Source organism: Bombus vosnesenskii, unplaced genomic scaffold (assembly GCF_011952255.1).
Source record: "Bombus vosnesenskii isolate JDL3184/JDL3185 unplaced genomic scaffold, Bvos_JDL3184-5_v1.1 scf7180000016262, whole genome shotgun sequence".
Taxonomy (NCBI): domain Eukaryota; kingdom Metazoa; phylum Arthropoda; class Insecta; order Hymenoptera; family Apidae; genus Bombus; species Bombus vosnesenskii.
Genome location: NW_022884331.1, coordinates 1659325 through 1677343, shown reverse-complemented (window position 1 = coordinate 1677343; position 18019 = coordinate 1659325). Strand labels below are relative to the sequence as shown.

Genomic DNA, 18019 nt, shown 5'->3' with positions numbered 1-18019 from the left:
TTTTCTTTATCAATTGACGTAACGGAAGAATTCGTAAGTACACATAATAGATAACATAGACTGAATAGACTTCAGAATTCTAATTACTTAGCATCTTCTATTTGCCATCTTTCCCCTAATTACCTTATGTACTTATATCTACATTTATTTCAGTTTGATGGCCTAAAATTGGCTTTACATAGTTCATAAACATAAAAAAAACTAAAACTAAACTTACAGATAACTACGATAGCATAAAAATATGTCAGTTCTTTGATAATCCTTCTTTTTTTATCTTTAAATACTTTATCTTTATATAATCATTCTCCCCATTACGTTTCATTCATCTATTCGTTCATTCCGCCATCCATTTCATCTATTTTTTATAACACTTGTATTTGTACCTTATTTCTCAATAATTACATTTTTCTTCTATTCTTTTCCTTCTTCCTTTCTATTCTCCGCCACCACCTTTTTCATGTTTTTATTTCTATCCAGAATTTCCTTGACATACAAATTCATTCTATCTATCGTTTCACATTCCTCCTTCCAGTGCTCCAACCAGTCCTCCTATTTCTCATACAACGTACGTGTCTTTTTCTCCTGTTTCGACCAGGACTTATTTGCCTCTTTCAAACTATCACATCTGATCCTGACTAAAATTCTTTCATCTCCAATTTTAAATATAAGAAACATCGTTATAAAAGATTGAATCTCATATCTATAATATTAATAATTTGCAATTAGATTATATCTATAGCTTTTAAAAAGTTAGTGTTTAAATTTCACTCATATTACAAATATTTCAGGGGGCATCATAATATTTCACCTGTAAAGTATATCTATCTTATTCTACTTTCGTATGAAACGTAAAATTATAATAAGAAATATGTCCTTTGACGGACAACAACAAACGAGACAAAATGTCTTCTATTCCAAATAGATTAGTCACGCAAAGATTAATAGCGCTAAATTACTGTAGAAACTTAGGAACTATAGTAAAATGTGGAGGTTGGACTTTGAAAAGTGTATAACATATTAAAAAAGTTCCTTTGCAATACAATTATCTATTAATAAGCGAAAACCAAAGTTTGAAAAAATGGGAAATGTTATAAAATGTGAAAAAGTACTTGTAAATCAATTACAAGAATTCTTTGATGTAACATTGCTGTGAAGACACTGAGAAATGAAAACATTGACTTTTATATTTTATACCCTAACTATTAATGTCATTTTTAAGTATTTGCAAAAAGTACTCATATAATCTATATAACCTATATGTAAATTCATAATATAGGATTTATTTATTCAGAAATATTAGAAATAAGGGTTTTCAATGATTTCTATCCTAAATGATAAGTTTATTGATAGATGGATCCATTTACAATGGATTAGACAGGAAACGATGGTCATTTAACATGAACTAAATACAGTAATGTGCTATAACTAAGACAACTTTATAGATAATTCACAACTCACAACTAATAATTTACAACTGATAACAACTTGGCAATTCAACTCTCAACTCCTTATAACTGGACTTTTAGTTAACGATTTTTTTCTTTTAACGTGGGCAAATCCTCATGGACGGGGTACTGTCGGACTCAAATCGACTAAAAACCCACGGTGGACGCCCTAACGATTGGTAGGAGTGCCCCGGGATCCCTTGCGAATTATTGCCGGGGCACACCTTCTCCCTGATGGTGTTATCGGAAGTCATCCTCCGTTGATTGACCGTTAGGGACCACTCCTCCTAACGCCACGCTGCCTGGGCCGTCGTGCAAATCCGAAGGGGGGGGGGGGGCAGACCCTCCTCGGCTTGACAGCACTTTCGATGGATGTTGTCCTCTCTCCCTTTCTCTCTCGGCACGCTTCTTTGCGAGCATGACCTGCTCGCAGTAGGAGCGGACGACGATGTACTCCTGTTGCCCCCTCAGCATGGCTTTTACGATCGCCTCCGGGGCCAAACTCTCGCCGATGGCGAGTCGTAGGACACGACGCGGTTCCTCCCACGCAGGACAGAACTCCAGCGTGTGCTGTGCTGCGTCTTCTTCTTCCTCGCATAGGTGGCACGTGCTAGTCACCTCCCGCCGAATCCTTAGCAGGTACTCCCCGAACACCCCGTGCCCGGTGAGCATCTGCGTCATCTTGTACGTCAGCGGGAGCCCGCCGCGATCTCTCCAGGTCTCCCAGTTCGGTAGGACCGCTCCAACGGCTCGATGAGGCCGTACCGTATCCTCGGCAGCGAGCTGAATGAGCCATCGTTCCCAGGTCTCGAGCCTTGCCTCCTTCCGGACGTCGTGGACCGACTGGCTGGCGGAGGGCGTATCCCCGCCCGAGCACAGGCCCTGCAGATGATGTACACCCGTCGGAGGACTAGGGCCTGTAGCTCGAACGGAGGAGACGTCGCCAGCACAGACGCCGATGTGTAGAATATGGTCCGATATCCCCTGACTATTCGGATGGTGGTAGTCCTCTGTAACCTCCTCAGCAGCAGTAAGCTGCGACGACTCCTCGGCAGATCTTCCGCCCACACTGGGGCCCCATACAGTCGACGAACTCCGACTCCGGCCCCGCCGATGTTTGGTAATAGGCCGCATAAGGCGTTGGCTGCGGCCGTCACTTTAGGAACCAGGAACTCGAAGTGCGGCCCGAACGTTCATTGGCTGTCGATCGCGAGGCCCAGGTATTTTATCCGGAGCCCTCCCTGTACTGCCTTTCCGCAGATGTTCACACAGAGGCCAGAAGGAGGGATTCCTGTACGGTGTTGGTCGAAGAACTACATGGCCTCAGACTTGGCAGGTGACACGCTCAAGCCCAGCTCCTGGATGGCGTGAACCGCGCACGCCACGACGACCTCGCCGAGTTGCAGGGTCTCGTTAAACCATCGTCCCCCGGCCAGGACCAGAGTGTCATCGACGTAGCATACGATGCCCGTGCCCGGAGGCAGGAGGCAGCGAAGGACCGAGTCGTCGACCGACCTGGTGCCACGTCACGAGAGGCCATCCTCTTCTTCGCTTCCAGCAGCTCGTCGTCGGCGACATCCACCGTCCAGATGGAGAAGATCACCCCTGGGACGCGCTCACCGCCATTCTCGCGTGAACTTTCTACAGGGTCTCATTTTCCTCATCGAGCACCGACGGCCTCGCTTCCTACCGCCTCCTTAAGGATCCTGATGTAGGTTCTTTTAAGGTTGGACGATATAATCGCCACTCTAATTATCTCCTCGAACCTCCTGATCATCTCAACACCGATATTAGCAGCCGTAACAGTCCTTATAGTGCAAGTTACCTACCGTTTCTTGCCCCTGGACCACCCAGATACTACAGAGAGGTTCGACTTCGAGATTAACGATTCCTCGTCGTCGGACCTCGTGTAGGCTCTCTAATAGCCTTCTAGGGAAGATGCTCCGGCGTCTGAGACCATGGAGGGAGCCACAAACGGGCCCTCCGGCCCGTCAGCCGATCTCAATAACCCCCTCACCAGACGCAGAAGCCGATCCGGGGGCCTGACGATCCATCTCCGAATGGCCGTGGTCGTAAGATGACAACGCAGCGGAGCCCACTTGACTACCCACAACTACGCGAGTCTCCCTTACTGGAATCTCCCTCCTCTGCACCGTAAACTGTATATTTTTACGTCTGATATCGTTTCTGTGATTGTTTATTTAAATTTCGCCGAGGTCGTCACCATTAGTTCCAGTCCTAGTGCCACTCACTCTTCCGCACCCTACCCCGGTTAAAGCCGGTATAAAGTGACGGGGAGCCCCAACGAGAAGGACTACCAACTTCTCCGAAATTCTCCACACCGGATCGGCAAAACGGCGGATGCGTAAGGGCACCGACCAGCCGCCACCCGGCTATAGGACAATATCAGATTCATCAGGGTTTCTCACGGCGTGGTACTACGCCGCGAGAACCCATACCCGTCTCGTGCTCCCCTCTTAGTTAACGACTGCTCACAACTCGATTCTCAACTAACGACTGTCTGTTGATTCGTCTTTCTTCCTTAAGCATCCCTTTGTCTTTTCTCATAGCCCCACCACGTACGTGTTTCGCAACCGTCCACGGCCATGTCACGTAGGTCTCTTTTCTGCGTAACTATTCGACTGAAGGGCCGACGACACATCGCTTGGCCCATTGAAGTTCCCAGACCCTTTGACGATCTGTTCATGATACTATACTCGGCCATTCTAACAAATACATCTGACCTCAGATGTGCTTATCGTCACTCGCACTACTAACTCCAACTTCATATGATCAGTCAGCGTAGAGGCCGTTTGCGGCCCTTTGTGCTCACCTTTTCGCTGGTCCATGTAACGGTCATTCCGTAAAACTTTTACCATTCGATACGGCCCAGGGAGCTTCGAGTGGAACTTTAGTCCAGGACCGGCCTGCGAGTTCTTGATCGCCACCAGATCCCCCGTCTTGTATGTTGTCACCTTCTTGCGTTTCTGGTTAAACGTTCTTCGCGGATAAAAGGTCGGATTGATAGCTCGTACCATCTGAAATTTTGTCATAGCTGCCTCATTCTCGTTTTTCATTCATTCCTTAGAACTCATGTTCTCGCCATGCTTCATCAGGGTACCAATTATCATACATTGTGAAGGGGTTCCCTGTTGCACGACATTTATGGAACAATAATATTTGCATTTATGTTTCTGAAACGAAGGAAATGAATAATAGAGTAATTATGTGCAAGTATGTATAATACACGTTTGTTACATGCATCATAAAACGATATTGATATATGATATATAAGTAGAGATGGAGCCGAGTACCATTAAATTCAATTACACCCAATTTTATATCAACACATAAATGCGTATTCGGATTTATATACATGTATGTATACATGTATATGGACGAATAAAATGGTGTGTTGGTTATACATACTGGATACGTCATTCAGTATTCAGTATTGGATGATCAGTATTGCGTTACATGTTATACGAAATGGACATGAATTTAGCAAATTTTTATTATATGTTGTTTTGATAATCTTTTATTCAAGGTCTTACTAATAAATGGTAAATTAAAACGAGGAAATAAGATGTTTTCTTTAAGAGAGGAAAATGAAAAATATCGTATTTCGGTTCGAGATTTTAAATTAATTAGATAAATTCGAGAGTGCGATTATTTTAGAATAAATTCTGAAACACATTTTTATATTCTGCATAGATGAAACGAAAGAAACACTTGATAAACAATCATCATTCGTTTGAAAGATGAATTCTCACGAATTCTCAACGAATCTGATGAAAAAATTACGTATATCGACAAGTATAGACGACATCGAACGATCAATATACGTGTAGTATGTATAACATAACAAAACCACTTGCATTTATTATATTTCAAGGCGTTTAATGCGTTTATTCGTGTATGTACACGGACGTATCCGAATATGCATCCAGTATAAACGTAGCCTAAGTTGGCTCATGCCTTTTACAACTACGCGATTGCAATTTATATTAAAATTTGTCTTCGTAAGATTCTAAACTTTCATCGAACGTTAATCTGGTACTAACACTTCACTTTATTCTTCATTGATCGACTGGTTAATTAAGCAATGTTTTCGTTTATATGGTAAAATAAAATCGTGATAAAACACAACATCCTTGCAGTAAAATTATGTGACTTTTATCGGCATAAGTCATAACAGATCCATACAGGTTAGAAGAAATTATTCGATTGAAAACAAATATAACATATATTATCATATATTTTATATAATATAATGTATTTGCAGGTGAAATTCATAGAAGGAATAATGTATAATTGCAAATACGGAATTTATTCTTTTTAATCTAAAATGTTTTTATTGTGGGAGTTCTGCTGAATAATAATTAACGGTATTTAACCAAATAATAATGTATATAATTGCAAATTGTCAAGTTATAAGCATAAATTATGAACTTTTCTTTTGTGACTTAGTAATTTTTCGTATCTATTCTTCTTACTTGTAATTATTTTCTTAAGAATATCTACTTGAATAATCTATAATCTATAAAATTCACTTGTAAAATTTCATTCATTCCATTACTAAACTCGTTAATGATCTTTAGGCGTATTTATTAATACTAATAATTCGTAATTTATGTCTTTTTAAATTGAATTAATATAATTATTGAAATTTTACAAATTATTAATGTTAATAAATATTCTATTATAACAGTAATACGTTTGGTAACTATGTAAATAAAGATTTATAAAATAATTTTAAAAAATTATACAAATCAGCTGATTGTCATGTTTAACATAAACTTGTAGGATTTAGAAAAAGATGATAATGTTCGTGCAACAGTAGTCTATAACCGGTACTTGTCATTTTTCAATTTGATAATATTACTACATAATTATTCGATTATTGTGGTAGAAGGCCCATGTGCCGTGGAAAGTCCTGTCGCCCTTTAGGTCACTTTTTTTCTAATACATACTACGTTTATTAAACGTATCATGCTATACATATAGTATATACATATACATATATATAGAATAATATATTCATTGGGATTAGGTTGGGATTAGGTTGTCATAGTTGTCATAGTTGTCATAGTTGTCATAGTTTGAATAATTATATTATGTTTCTAGTGCAACTTGGCTTCCAGTTACACATTTGGTATAACGAACGAAACATTGTCTTTGTAGGTAGACGTGTATATTTATCTTTGTTCAGCGAACAACAGATCTATAATATATTTTTTTCTATTAAACGTCGAATACAGCAAACTAAGAATATATTCCTTCCGAAATATTTAAACACTCAAAGGGTCAATCTATCAAACATACAAAACCACTTCATTAATTATTTAATAAATAATGCGATTGAATTTTCGAAAAAGAATATATATATATATTATTGAGTATATGTATATATTGGTTAAGAGAAGATGTTTGTTTGAATGTAATAAATTTTGTTAGTACTACATACATATATAAAGGCGCATTACATACAGCTTAGTTATAGCTTATTAAAAAATGAAAGAATTTTCTGCGTGACCTAATAAAAATGAAGCGAAAGTAAACATCTAGCGAAGTTTTCTGTAGCACTGAATTGTTCTTGCACTGGTCTTCTCCAGAGTAATTCTATTCTAATTAATGTTATGAAATTGTACAGTCCCACAGACTGAAAACCCAAAAATCACGTTCAAGAAAAGCATGTACGTGGTCGGTGAAAGTTTAGAGGCAAACTGCACCTCCTCGGCTGCGCATCCAGTTCCTCACTTGACTTGGTACATAAACGGCAAGGAGGTGAGTAAATATCAAAGATAACAGCCAACAATTCAAAACGAATTAATTTTTACTCGGTAATGTCCTTAGCTTTAATCATTTAAAGTATACGTATAAGTATAAGTAAAAGTATACGTATAAGTATAAGTAAAAGTATTAAGTATAAGTATAAGTAAAGCTACATCTTCACAATGTTTCTTTTTCTTCACGTGTTATCACTCACTGACAGCAGTCGTGTTTCACGAAATTTTCCTTTCTTCGTCTATTAACGTCAACTTTATTCAACGGATTAATTTAATTAGTAGCGCTGTCGTGTATGTCTTTAAAATTTTATTTATTTTCATATTGCTCGTTAATCTCAAATTTCAATTTTAATTTCCAACATAGTTATATTTCCTAATACGATAAATATATAATATTTGAGGACTACAAGGGAATTATTTCAAGAAGGCGATGAGTCAAATTTCAATAATACTGTAATATTCAATATTATTATAATTTCAATATTATTAGCATATACCTAGATGCATATATCTACATATGAAGATATGTAAAGCTAAAGTGCAATCAACATTATATTAAGCATATACATTTGTGAACAAATTATACTAGGCTTTAGACCTATATCTATGAAATTTTATAAACAATTAAAAATACATTTAATATTATAATAATCAAAATATTTAAAGTGTTCAGTAAAGTACAAAATATATATGTATATACATTTTAGACCGAACCAATTTAATAAACCAATTAATTTTGGTATTAAGTAAAAAGTATCGTAAGTAAAGTATCTTAGAAATTGAGCTATAAATGTAAATGAGTAATTATATTTGCACAATATTTAAATTAATATTTTATAATTTCTTTCCTAAACAAGAAAATACAAACAAATGAAATAGATTTTTTTTATTATTTTTCTATCAATTAGCAATTTTAATGCGTTTTATTAGGTATATTTGAAGAAAATGTGTACTCAAAGGTTGAAGTTTTCGATAAGCGGCAAGTTAAGTTGATGTTTAGTTTAGTTTAGAATAATCATCGAATTACGGTACGATAAGTTGTGTGAGTTAAATTGAGAGTTAAACTTTCATATTATCTTCTCGTATCCATGTGTAATACTGCTATAACTTTTTTTTTATAAAAGCGTACGAGAAACTCTCCGAGTCATCCTGTAATAATTCAACGTTCGATCAATGTCATTCAGCTATTTTTGTCCTTTTTTTGTTTTGAAAAATTTTGCGTCTTAAATGTAATGGAAATTTTACAGTCTGGTCCGACTAAGCCATCAAATATACATAATATATAGTAGTAACTACATATAAACGTCATAATAAGTGACGCAATTGTTATGTAATATTTATTTTCTATGCAGATAATAATATAAAATAATATATCATAAAGAAATAATTATTTTTTAAATCGTTCATTCTACACTTACCATACTTTTGAAGGATTGTAATCATGTTTCCACGATATTAAAATTTGTATTCAATTTTATTTCGTTGAAACCAATACTAAACACAAAAGATTGTACATAAAAATATAACGATGATTCTTTTAACTGATCAGTGAATGATATTTTTATTTTTCTTTATATGCATTGTACGATGGACTAAAAATTATAGTGATATAAGTCATGATTCTGAGAATCTGGATATTTTAACTTTTAGTTTTCAACTATTATCCCTGTAGTTTCAAATTGATCGAGTTACAATTTTATTCATTGGCACGATATGTTTTTATGACTTGAAAAAATATATTGAACTCTTTATAACACCTAATAGAAGCAGAAAAGTATATTACGAAAACTAGCGATGGTCTGACTTACACCACTATGATTCTCAGACCTTCATATTTGTCTACAAAGATGATTATGCATCTTTTATTAATAATAATAATATTTTAGATTTTAAGTTTGCACGATGATTATTGGATGATATATTTATGGTTTTTCAAGTTTTTAATCGTGCGTTTGCGTTAATGTTTGTATCGACGCGACGCGTCGACGTCTTGTGAACATTGCAGTTTACTTGTTCAGAACAGAGTTGAAATTGGGAAGCCTCCCAATCATCGCTAGCATACAAATACGCTCCTCGTCAAAGAGATAGCCCATGTGAACTGTCTTCAATTTCTTAATGACGCGTGTAAAGTTTTTCGTCTGTAATGTATAATATCAAAACATTATGAGCTGAGGATATGCGGCTTACTGGAAATAAGTGACAATGTCGTAGATGTTTTTACCAACTAAGAAAAACTATTCCAAATTGAGGTCGAAATGATAGCACACTCTGTCAATATGTTTGGAAACTGCTCAGTAGTTCGTGACCTATCGACGAGAAAAGATTGCAGTATATATATTATATAAATGTGTAAGTATGGGACGCGGAAAAATATTAAACGACTGTGAAAAAAAGCAAATTCTAGAACTAAACCAGCAACAGTTATCAGTAGCAAAAATATCGAAAGTAATAATAAGAAGTCGTAAAGTAATACACAATTTCTTAAAAAATGTTGAAGATTATGGCAAAAAGAAAAGTACCGGTTGGCCGTCATCGTTATCCAATCGTGATAAGCGAGCGATTTTGCGTGTAGCTTCCAACTCGCAGTTAATGCAAACAATTAACGAGGCAAATAATGGAAAAATCTAGTGTTAGTGTCAGTGTTTCAAGTGTTTGTCGAGTTCTACTATCCTGCAAAAATATCAAGAGGCTAAAATTGAAAAAGAAACCTTCGTTAACAACGAAGCACAAAGTAGGACGTTTACGCTTTGCAAAAGAAAGAGTGCATTGGAAAAAGAAATGGAGAAGGCAGACGAAAAATATTCAACTTGAATGGTCCTGATGGGTTCCAATATTATTTTCATGACATAAGAAAGGAGACAATGTCAGCAATTCGATGACAAATGGGGGAGGCAGCGTGATGGCCGGCATCGGTTATTTCGACAACACAAGTATCAAGTTCGTCGTTGGGAGAATGCATAAATACATAAATTTAATCAAAAAACAAATAAATAATCACGCAGAACGCATTTCTGGGCCTGATTACATCTTTCAACAAGATAACGCACCTGTACACACATAAAGATTGGTCCAATCATATTTTAATGAAAAAAATATATCTATTTTGCCCCGGCCTGTACGCTCTCCGGACCTTAATATTATTGAAAATTTCTGGGCAGAACTTGTTCACGGCGTATACGCGAATGGAAAGCAATATCAACACGCACAACAATTAAAAAATGCAATTGTACGCGAATGGAATACGTTAAGTCAAAATTACATCTAGAAACTATATAAGTCGATACCAAATCGTACAATAGAAGTAATAGAAAATAAAGGGGGATGTATCCATTATTAAATAAGTATATAAGTGTGATAAGTAATTATCGTTAGTTACTATTTATGTTGATTATTATTTTCTTGTTATAAGAAATTAATTGAGAAATTAAAGATCACATGGGCTATCTCTTTGACGAGGAGTTTAAATAGTGACAACACGACCCGAAGTCGTTACGTTAATTTCAGGTCTGCCATGAACGAGTAGACTGTAACAATATATTCGAAACATTTGCATAACTCCAACGCATCGTTAGAACACGATCGAAACCCGACAAGCCATAAATACGTCATCGAATAATAATATTTTTGCCAAAATTTATTCTGACCAAATGTCATGAGCTTTTTGTGTGTTATACTATGTAGGTGGATATTAGTCTGGTAAACCACTATCCTCACACGTATCACGAACACCAACTAATGTCAGCTACTGCAAAACTAACGATAGAAGTATCCGCGTTGCATACAGGGGAAAATGGATATTTGGAAATCAGTTGCTATTCAACTATTCCTGATTACCCATTACGCCACGTGCAGTACGCTGATGTTAGGATGGAATCGGTTTCAGGTAATTATTCCACTTAATATAATTTTTAACAATTATATTTTCGTTCCAATCTTTCATTTTAGAATTTATTAACGTATTTATTTTATTATTTTGTTAAAATCACGAATATGGAGTGGTGCATATAATTGGAAATCCAGTTTAGGTAGTATAAATCCAGTTTGCAGATATTTACTTCCAGAAATTTATTTCTCACAGAATTTTTTAACACTGCTCGTTGATCCAATTTTAGGAAAGTAACTTTAGAACATTTTCCCCAGGTGCATAAAAGAGGCAGATTAATTACCAATGTATAATTTCTAAACACTGCCTTTATTCAATGTTTCTATACAGATTTTCTAAACTTTCATTCAACGATTATTGAGGATTATGTTTTTACAATCTTCTCATAGGTCATATCCTTTTTATGTATCAGTTATCGAGCACTCACTTTTAGAGAGGTCCTCAATCGGATTTTCGAATGCTATTCATCGCGTGCAGAGTGCGCACGTGACCTATTTATTTTTGCTATCTTTTTTCTTTTTTTTTTTTTTTTAATCCGGAAATCATATATGAACGTCCCGTATTTTATGGAACTTGCCTGGTTTAAATAGAAATTTGCTTTTCAAATGGAAATTCGTTATTTCAGATAGACATCGATACGCAAGTACGTATTAGCAGATTTGGTTTCACAAAGAGAAAAAAGAATCACGTACATGATGTCATTTCTTCGTTCTTTTTTTCTGCTAAAAAACATTCTTTTACTCTAATCTAGTAGTCACGAGGTTTTCATCTCAAATTCCTTTTCCATGCTTCAGATAAGGTGAACTAATGAATGAGATGCGTAGTTACCCTAAAAAGTAGTTCTAATTAACCCGTTTGAAGTGCTATTGCATCGCGAGAGGAAACATCCAATTAGAAATAGCAATCGCGAAATTCGTACTTTCTTCAGTTCCATGTACATCTAATCTCATACTCGTAGCAACTGTTCCATATTTGACTTGGTTTTCATGCACAATCATGCTAAATAATATAATATCTTTTGTACTATATATAGTGTTATATGTATATCAAGTATATTAATTATTAAATGTAATCAAAGAAAAGTAATCAAGTAATCAAGTAAAAGTAAAGATATGAGCAGTGTGCTTAAGCGTGTTCTTGTTAACTTTTCTATTTTTTTTTTTTTTTTGTCATTGCTATAATTAAGTCAATTTACTATGCTGAAAGTGAAATATAGCTTTCAATAAACTGTATGTGATATATTAGAGCGAACATTATTAAACTGTGCTATCGAAAATAGTTTAGATATAGAGTAATATAGGTTATTATGGTATAATAAAAATAGATTTCCTATATATATTGTAATTCCTGTATTATATATTTAATGTTCTCTTGTGAAGAAGGAACTATATTTTCTTTTCAGTAATTTATATGATCTGTCAATAATTTGTGACGATACAATGCAGAAAATCGTGAATGAAAAATTGTTTACTTTCAATCTTAAAATCGTTGTTCTAACGTATTATTAAACACGTAGGAATATTTTATTTTTGATAAAACAGGTTTTCATTTTGAAAACATGTACTTTTCAATAGATTCGTGCTTAAATTCCAAACAAATGGCAATGCCAAATGAACAACGTAATGTGATCAATCATTGCAACGTTAGTTATGTACATTAACTTAAATTTTTTTAAACCATCGTAATAACAAAATTCATATTATTCATTTCTTACGAAACATTGTATATTTATCTTCTACTTTCAAAAGACTTATACCCTCAATCTATCTGGTTACTCCGCTTTTTGGCTGTTTTATATTAAAATACGTGTTTTTAGCTAGTGACATGGAAGTCAGAGAATTAAAAGAAACAGATTTATCACATCTTTTCCATGTGCTTTTATCTTCATACCTCTCGTAACATGTTCTTCCATTTCTCATTAGAAATACATTTGACGCTAAAATTTATTCCAGTTACGTCAACAGTCGTACACCATGTTATATTAAAAGGCGAAATTCCTATTTACAATTTCTCATATTTTTCGAATATCTTGCATCCTATAATTTCTTGTAAAAAAATAATTGCAAATATGCAACATGTATTTTTCGTATAAAAACTTTTCGTTTTTATATTATCCGGTCCTGTGGACTATTCTTTCACGTTTTTAGATCACTTCTTTCGCAACATTATATTTTATTTACAGTTATTATGTTTGCTTTGAAACGAAAAAGTTTTATAATTGTTTAAAGATATCGAAGAATGTCATTTAATTTTATATTTTATATGACAAAAAAGAATTTGATATATATAAAAGTTGTTAGTGTATTAAAATACATACTATGAACGGGATATAATTTAAAGTTCATTATTTATATTAAATATTGAAACTTTACGATAGATAAAATATATTATAAGACTTTTGAAGTGAGGTATATAATTACCACTAGTCGTCAAATATTTCACAGCAATAAATTCGTCGTTTATTAAATTTTAACACGAACTATATTACTTGAATTACGGAGTGGCATTTGATCAAAGTATTCGAAATCAAAATTAGGAAGGCTACATAAAGGAAACAGTGCAAAAAATCCATATACTTTATGAAATAATCATTTTATTTATTAAAAACGTAAATGTATAAAATTTCTATAGAAAACCACGAGTTAGTTTTTTTGACAACTTGGGCAGTTTTACTATTGTCCAAGTTCGCACATTCTGTGTTTCTAACGTGATATTTGTTTTTTTAATTCGTTGTTCCAGTGCAAATTATACCCGCGCCGATCGCCGAGTCCTCAGCACCAAATGTCGCGCGGGGGTGGCCTCTAGCTACATTACTGTGCATACTCTGCGCGATGCACAAGATCATTCCTTAATAAAAGTCAATTGCTATAGGATAATTAAAACAAGAGAAAAAGAAAGAAATTAAACAAAGAAGAAGAAAAAAACACAGGAAAAAGTAAAAAAAAGATGTGTAATATACGTAAACGGAGAGTAAACACAAGTGGAGAAAAAAGGGAGAATTTGTGGGAGGGAGGGGGGAATATATATTATATACATATACATATAATATATATATATATATATTAAAGAACGAACAATCACAATGTCTTCCTTGATTATACCGAAATACACGGGGGCAGCGATTTTATTGTCTTGCAGAAATTTTATAAACTCATATAGACGCGGCTTCTTCGTGCAACTATTTTCGATTGTCGCTTGTATCAATCGTTATCTATTTCGCGAAAATATTGTCGAATTTCAAGAAAGAATTCCGCTCGTTTTTCTGGTCTGTTTCGACTCGCAAGAGTTAGAAATGAGACCATTGAAACGGCAATAGGGGGAAAGAAAACGAGATAACACTTAGTGAATAGCAATTCGCCGGTTAACAGTGATTTTTTCTAAAAAGAAAAAGATGAAAAAAAAGAGATAGGTATATACGCACGGGCGCATTTTCCTTCTTCTCTTTCTGCTTTTTCGTCCTTTTTCTTCTTCTTTTTCTCCTCCTCGTCCTTCTTTTCCTTCTTATTCTTCTTCTTCTTCTTCTCCTCCTCTTCTTCCCTCCTTCTCTTTTTCTTCTTTGTTTTGTTTTTCTTTTTTTCTTCTTCTCGTAACGTCGACCACGCAACATCGATCCGTTTACCATCGTTCGAAATCTCTCTGCGCGTATCAGTGTCCTCGATTTCAGATTTTTTAACTACGTTGATACGATATCGAATTAAATCAATTTCGTACTGAACCATCGAGAAGAATTTATCAGATCCGCGAGAAAATAGGTATATACGGATGTACTTATTGTTTTATCGATAACTTAAAGAGAGTTATCCATCGCTATTCGGTGATTATTGCGACGGGACGCGATGGACAAATCCGTTCATTCGATTGGTCTATTATAACGATCGAACACGGTGTAATGAATGTCAATTCGTAAATCGAATTTCTTGTTCGAAATTAAGGAATGTAATCGTATAGTTATCGTTTCAAACAAATGTTGAAGCATTTATCGTATATAGTTTAATACTTCTAATTTTAACATCTGTTATTTAAATATATGAATTTTTCTTTTATTAAATTGATGTTTCGATTTCCGAAATACTGAAAACGATTTAATACGACAAACAAAAGAATTGAATATCTTTAGTGTGTCACTATTATTACCATTAAACACATTATTTTCTTGTCATTGCTTTTTTGTCGACATGCATAACCAAAGATGAACATTGTGATCGATTATTTAACGTTTCTACATTCCTAGTTATAGTATTATGTATGTACTCGTCATAAAGCTAATTTATGTACTAATAATAAGTAAGAAGGCAGAATTACCTATATATTTCATATACATATCGTATATATGTATGTATAAAAAAATATTATAAGTTAAATAGGTATGGTACATACGAGCTTTGTATGTGTGCATGTGAATATTTTGTTTTTAAATATCTTACATATTTATATATAAAACAAAAATTATATACGTATGTACTTACGTATGTTTGCTAACAGACGCTAAGTATGTATACCGGTATGAAAACTGGCATCCTATTTACAAATCAGAAATTAAGACTGTTGTACCTTGTTATCAGTATAATGATATAATTGGTCGTATTTGACTATGATATTCGTTAATTCCGCTATTAACGTTTTCTTCATTTAATCGCTTGTTCCTCGCTCTTTTTGATGAAACTCACGAATAAAAATCATTAATGTAAAGCTAGTTACATACGTTTAGTTATACCGTGCAATAAAACTACAATATACATTGTACCTCTATGTATAGTACATTATACAGTAATAATATACATTGTAAGAACCATTATATGTGTATGACATACATTCTATTACTATGTAATATTATTAGTATAAATTTTACATACATTTGTTTTACTGAAAAAGTTTAGTACAGGCCAAAGTCGTACACTTTGTCGATCTACATATAATGTATAGATACATATGTACATAGAGTACAATTATATTTTCAATTTTAATACAACTTCTATAAAAGATGAATATTATGAATATTTAATCAAATTGGTATTTTCTCCCTTTTTTCTTTCTTTTTTTATTTTAAATAGAGACGTATCGTTAGATATACGAGATCATGATCCGTTATTATTGAAACTTTTTATTTGTTATTTAAAATAACTAAAATCTTAGACAATCTTTTATATAGAATAAATAAATAATAGTAATAATTAGTAAATTATTTATTTTATTAAAACGGCTAAATGCAAACGAACTAAATTAATTATATCATCATAGTTGCCTAATCATGTCGAAGCAAAAGAATGCGAATTTCTGATACTTATTTTAATCTCACTTTGTCGGACTTCCCGCATAGTTATATTGCACGTTATAATTAACCGTGTATAGATAACTTGATAAAATACGTGCACACGTAGGATGGTCCCTTAAGAACAAAACTTGTTCGTTGCGCGACGCGTCCCATTGCGCTAATCCCATAGCAGGTCCTATTTTTAACGAAAGAGGGGAAAGCACGAAAGAAAGAAAGGAAACGTTTTATTTTATCACAGGGGAAGGTTTAGCTATTTTGTCAGCACGACAAATAGTCTATAAATGGCCATCCTGAACAAGAACAGAAAAACAACATGTGTAATTATAGAATTTCCTTGCCTACGCACCGTGTTCTGCACATCGTGTCGATCAATAAAGTTGTGTATACGACGGCTTTCCGGGACATGCCACGTGTGCACGATTCTAAAACGCTTCTGTTCCCCTTTTTCTTCTCTTCTTTTTTTCAGTTTAACGCGTTCTGTGGAAAAGAAGAACGAGAGAGGTGAAAGTGACAGATGATAGATACAGATAAAGCGAGAGAAAAAAAAGAAAGAGCGATCAAGTGCTGTGAGTGGGAGGGGGGGGGGGGACTGTTATATTCATAATGGTAAGAGTTCTTTAGCAAGTGATAGATACTTTCCACGTATCGGGCAACATATCGTAGCGTTATAATTATACATAAAGAGTTAATCTTTTCGAGCCTCACGGCTACTTGATTGTCCCTGATCTCAAGAGGCGCGCGAATAGCTGCTAGCTACGGCACCCTGCCGATACAATGTAATGGAGACGCTGACGAACGCGAAAACAGCTCTGCCCATTATACAGACTGATTGTGAGTCAACCGAAAAAGAATTTAACATGAATAATGACGACTATTTTCAGAGTTGGTTGGACAATGCTTACGACATGATTTAAACGTAAAATATATATATGTAAAGATTTGAATAGTCCCTGCTTTAAATTTATAGATTTTTAGCAGAGTAAAACGTTTACATCTATGATAATGAGATCTAAATTTATATTAATAATTTATAAAATTATGCGTCTATTTGCAGGGCATTTAAAATGTTATATCGAATTAAAGAGGCTTAAATATTACTTGCAATATAAAATGCCTCACCTATTAAAAAAGTAACACGAAAGATTCGAAACAGATCAAGATTAGTTAGTTACGATTTGTACGAACGAATATGTGTAAAACAACACATAATATACACTATGTAAATATTGATTGTAAGTATTCGGAAACTCTGGTTAATTTATAGTAAAACTTTTTGAATTTGACCAAAATATACAAATTGACGATAAATCAGTAAATAATTTCAATAAATAACAGATATAGCAATAATATAATATGTGTATATATATATATATACACAATATTTATTATTTAAATATCATTATTTGGATTAATCTCGAAAATTTTTCTATTCGAAAAATCTGGAAGAACTTTCTTGATCTAACTTATAATTCACAGAAATCCAAGAATCTAAAGATAAAAAGCTTGCCAAGTAACGAGTAATTTTACAACTACGCAAGTTAATTTTATCATTACGCGCTATACGTTAAAAATTAATTTAATCACACGTCACAATTTTATTATACGTAAATATGATGATTACGGAGAACGT

The 18019-nt window shown here is 34.2% G+C and overlaps 1 protein-coding gene across 1 annotated transcript in view; it reads left to right on the top strand.

Moving 5' to 3' along the window:
* The window catches only part of LOC117241960, a 32976-nt gene extending 17267 nt beyond the window's left edge, over nt 1–15709 (top strand). The window contains exons 4-6 of the mRNA XM_033508267.1: nt 7099–7232; nt 10916–11117; nt 13857–15709. Of these exons, the coding sequence (XP_033364158.1) occupies nt 7099–7232; nt 10916–11117; nt 13857–13969 (449 nt within the window). The 3' untranslated portion in view covers nt 13970–15709. The remainder of the gene's footprint in view (nt 1–7098; nt 7233–10915; nt 11118–13856) is intronic.
* Nucleotides 15710–18019: the final 2310 nt, after the last annotated feature.